Consider the following 5,091-nt stretch of genomic DNA (forward strand, 5'->3'; position numbering starts at 1 on the left):
GCACACACACACACACACACACACACACACACACACCTGCACACACACACACACACACACACACACACACACACATGCTGCTCTACTTTATGTGTTACCTGATAATGGCATGCTGTGGGTGTACCAAGTTGTTATGGTGAAGTGGCTGACCTAATGCATTAGATTGAGTTCACAGTCAGGTCTTTAAGTAGCTGGGATCAGAGGCAGATACACAGCTAATGGATCCTTCTCTCCGTGGGTGGAATAACACTGCAATAGCTCTTTATTAAATGCAATGCTGACAGAAAAAAGCCCCAACTTAACTTAAAAAAATGAGACAACAATGACTTGCTTAACATCATAATCATTTTACATTTTCATTTCCATGATGCACAGCCAATTTAATTGATTTGCACTTGTTTATGTGGGGGTAATGTGATTAGGTTATGCATTACAATGCAGCAGGAAAAGCACAAATAACGGACTAGTGACAGGCAAAGAAATATGTTTTTTAATTTTTACTCCTCATAGTGGTTTCTAAGTCCTTGTCATGGCATTGCTAAGACAAATCATTTACCTTACTGAGTGCTCTGCAGCTGAACCAACATGTGTGTTTTAGAGTACAAATTGCTCAGGGAAAGCTTTGAAGGGACATCACATATTCTGGCCTCTAATGCTGTTAATAAGTGAAGCAAGACAGAACTGTCTGAATAAATGCTCAGAATTGCAAAATGTGTTGAGGTGTGTCCATAGAACCCAAACTGGAAATGTTTGCATCTCTTCATGTTTTTTTGTTCATACAGGACAAGCAAAATGTGATGTCAACGCAAATAGACCTGAAGGGGAAGGAGCCAGAAAGTGGGGTGCTTATGTCCCACACAATATCAGATCTGAGAATCCCTATGTCCTATGAGGTCCGACTGGCCCCCATCACCACCTACAGCATTGGGGACTACATAAGCCGAATCATCGTTTACTCTGAACGTAAGGCCTTTTTTTAAAAGCTCTTAAATGACATTTGGAAATCCTTCACACACATAAGTTGAATTGAATTGAATATTTAAACATAAATCAATTCTATTTTCTTTCAGCTTACACTTACCCAAGATCCTCAGGTAAGGCTGAATATATTTTTCCCCAACATTTTACAATCTTAAAGGTGCTTCTAAGTATTTGGTTAATAACAACTAAAGTGTGGATGTTTCTTTGCTGTTTTTTTCCTAAAAATAATATTTCCAAGTACAAATAGAATGCATTGCATGTTTGTTGTAAATCTTTATTACATTCCACCTTCTAAATCAGGCCACATTTGAAGACATTGTTGCCATTCTGGGCCAAAAAAAAGGCATTTTTTATATTGAGGAGTCAAAGTTTATGTTGTTTGTGAAGTAGAAAACAGTGTGTACAGCAAATGACTCTAGCTAGTAAGGTTGATGTGTGTAATACTGCAGCTTTGAGACAGTTGTATCAAGGTACAGTCAGTATGTATATTATAGCCTAGATTTTTGCCACAATAGCAAAAAAACATGGTATAACTCAACATAAAATGGTGCTTCCTTTTCCTCTTTGTCTATGCTTTGCTGTTTTGCACAAATTCAAGTTGTCTCTCCACTTTTTTGTCTTTCTCTTGGCATCCCCATCTTTCTCAGTCAGTTGCATCTTGTCTGTTTTCTTCATTAAGAGACACGTTGCATTTTCCTGGCAGGAGTGGCATTTGGCTCTGCCAGGGTGAGGCAATTAAAACAACAGCAGATTGGAACAGACTGCGAGAACAACGGTGTAAATTGAAAGCAGCTCATGTAGTGGAGAAGGGTGTGCATAGTAATAGATTAGCTCCGTGAAACAAAAGCGAACATACGAGACGTCCTCATGGGGAGCACGAGCCATGTGCATCTTCATCAGCCTGTGTGCGTGTGTCTCTGAGAAGCTCTCACGGAAGCTGTCAGCTTGGATGGTTTTAGATGGCTGTTGTTATACTCTTTTGTTGAGTGAATCTCTGATAATGGCAAAGCCCTCCAGATGGGCTAATGATTGTGACAACACAATGTGAGAAGTCCCTTTATCTTACTTAACAAGAAACATCAACATTAGGACCCACGAGGCATATTTTTATATGGTGTGATCTAAAAGACACAAATGGGAAAACATAAAAAGTATCCAAGAAGAATGCATGCATTGAAAATGCATCTTTTGTTTTGTGTTATCAGAATAATGCAGTCCTAGGCTATGTTCACACTGCTGGCAAGTGGGACCCAAATCTGATTTGTTTTGCTCTATGCAACCCATATCATTTTTTATGACAGTCTGAACGTGACAAATCCAATATTTTCAAGTCCAACTCATGCTGTTTCAGTATATGGTACTAAATTGGATGCATACAGTATCTAATGTTTTCAATATGACTGCAGTCTGAACGCTCGAGTTGAATTTCGTCCAAAATTTACGTCAATGATGGTGGGGTGAGATTGATGCAAAAATATTAACCGTTCATCTGTTTTCTGCTGCTTATCCGGGATCAGGCTGTGGGGGCAGTAGCCTAAGCAGGGAGATCCAGACTTCCTTCTCCCCAGCCACTTGGACCAGCTTGTCCGGGGGAATCCCAAGGTGTTCCCAGGCCAGCCAAGAAACATAGTCCCTCCAGCGTGTCCTGGGTCTTCCTCTGGGCCTCCTCCCAGAGGGCCGTGCCCGGAACACCTCACCAGGGAGGCGTCCAGGAGGCATCCTTACCAGATGCCCGAGCCACCTCAACTGGCTCCTCTCGACGTGGAGGAGCAGCGGCTCTACTCTGAGTCCCTCCCGGATGAACGAGCTTCTCATCCTATCTCTAAGGGAGAGCCCAGACAACCTGCAGAGAACACTCATTTTGTCGGCTTGTGTCCGCGATCTCGTTCTTTCAGTCACTGCCCAAAGCTCATGACCGTTGATGAGGGTGGGAAGGTAGACTGACCGGTAAACCCAGAGCTTCGCCTTCTGGCTCAGCTCCCGCCTCACCGCGACAGACCGGTTCAGCGCCCACATTACTGCAGACGCAGCACCAATCCGCCTGTCGATCTCCCGCTCAATTCTTCCTTCATTCGTGAACAAGACCCCGAGATACTTAAACTCCTCCACTTGGGGCAGGACCTCCTCCCCAACTTGGAGAAGACAACCTACCCTTTTCTGGCTCAAGACCATGGTCTCAGATTTGGAGGCACTGATTCTCATCCCGGCCGCTTCACACTCGGCTGCGAACAACTCCAGTGAGAGCAGGAGATCACGATCTGATGAAGCCAATAGTACCACATCATCTGCAAAAAGCAGAGATGTGATCCTAAGGTCACCAAAACGGATCCCCTCAACACCTTGGCTGTGCCTAGATATTCTGTCCATAAAAGTTATGAACAGAATCGTGGCAAAGGGCAGCCTTGGTGGAGTCCAACTCTCACCGGAAATTAGTCTGACTTACTACCGGCAATGTGGACCAAGCTCTGGCACTGGTCATACAGGGACCTAACAGCCCGTATCAATGGGCCTGGTACCTCATACTCCCGGAGTACCCCCCACAGGAGTCCCCGAGGGACACGGTCGAATACCTTTTATTACCATTAACCTTGATTCATACAGCTTAATTGCGTAGCTTCACACATCTTTGGCTACAGAACAGAAGTCCAGTTGCTTCATCTTTGTTCTTTTAATTTTCTATGTCCTGGATGATTGAGAATCCACAGAAACATACGTAGTGGTAATGTAGTCGGAATGTATCGATACCAAAGTTGTTCAATCAATACTTTACTTTCAGCATGTCGCTTTGTTCCAAAAATAAAAAGCTGCTCCGGAGCATCCCGTCAGAGTCAGGTTCAGATATAAACACTGAACTGTTATTTAATTGGCTCTGATTGCACAACAACTTCAGAATTGACATGCTAACAAGTAGCATCAATGTTTCGTTAACTCTGTAAACAGCAAGTTGAATGTGACACCACATCATACTCTGCCTTTGCAAGTCGCATCAGGGCTGTGAAGAGGGGATGGACATTTTAAAAAATGCCAAAAAATCTGATTTTTTAAAAGACTCATATTTGAGCCTTAAGACCTGCAGTGTGAACATAGCCAGGGGTCATCAGTCAGTTGAAATATTTGAAGGGGGAGCCAAGGCCTCTGACTTCTCATCCTTTGACATACTTCTTGAACTTTATGTCAGTGGCTTTTGTAGAGATTTCCAAGGTAAACACAAGGCTTCTGTAGTCCATATAGAGATTTCGATGTATTGGTGTTAACCTACATCAAGACTCAATGAGAGGCAGATTGGTGATGCACATCAATTTGGTGAGCTGCAGCTAAAACAGTAATACAGTGAAGCCATGATTTTCACGGAGGTTACTTTTTTAGAAGACCCGCAAATATTGAAAGAATTTGAATACTGGATGTGGTTCAGAAAAGGCCTACAGTGCATTTGGGTGGCATATTAATGCAGTAACAGCCAAACAAAAGAACACAATAATTAAACAGCAGCTACACACCACACGGCACTGTACAGTAAACTATATAAGTGGAAATGCTGCACTCTGGGTGAAGCATGGACACAGGGCATGCATCATGCACTCTACTGTGCTTTTTATAAAGAATTGAATTGAACATCTTACAAAATTAGTCAGTTATATTTTTCTTAATAATTTAGCTTGAAAACCCATAAAAACACGAGAGAGAGAGAAAAAAATAGACATTCCTTACTGTACTGTATTTTTAGTTTCGTCAATATTAAGGAGATTACTGCTAACTATGAGTAGTTAGGTTTCCTAAAAACATCTGCGAAAGTTTAATTCCACAATCCGCAAACTGTGAAACGCAACTTTTTGGGGCTTCACTGTTAAAATTCATAACGTTTTTTGATCCTATAAAGCAGGGCTATTCGACTGGCGGCCCGTGGGCCACATCCGGCCTGCGAGTGACCAAAGTTTGGCCCGCCAATTGGTTCATTCATCTCTTAAGCCCAAACCCCTAGTATTCTTCTTTAATTAGCATAAGTTCTTTTAGCTAAACATAGATACAGTGGTTTGCAAAAGTATTCATACCCCTTGAACTTTTCCATATTTTGTCACATTACAACCACAAACATAAATATATTTCACTGGA

At 42.3% G+C, this 5,091-nt stretch overlaps 1 protein-coding gene across 2 annotated transcripts in view; it reads left to right on the forward strand.

The window, feature by feature from the left end:
• Positions 1-5,091, forward strand: part of mdga1 (MAM domain containing glycosylphosphatidylinositol anchor 1) — a 276,568-nt gene that overhangs the window by 231,039 nt on the left and 40,438 nt on the right. For both annotated transcript variants that reach the window (XM_014020516.1, XM_014020517.1), the window contains exons 12-13: positions 783-963; positions 1,071-1,094. In XM_014020516.1, coding sequence (XP_013875970.1) covers positions 783-963; positions 1,071-1,094 — 205 coding nt within the window. The remainder of the gene's footprint in view (positions 1-782; positions 964-1,070; positions 1,095-5,091) is intronic.

The sequence above is a fragment of the Austrofundulus limnaeus genome, unplaced genomic scaffold (assembly GCF_001266775.1).
Source record: "Austrofundulus limnaeus strain Quisiro unplaced genomic scaffold, Austrofundulus_limnaeus-1.0 Scaffold255, whole genome shotgun sequence".
NCBI classification, from domain to species: domain Eukaryota; kingdom Metazoa; phylum Chordata; class Actinopteri; order Cyprinodontiformes; family Rivulidae; genus Austrofundulus; species Austrofundulus limnaeus.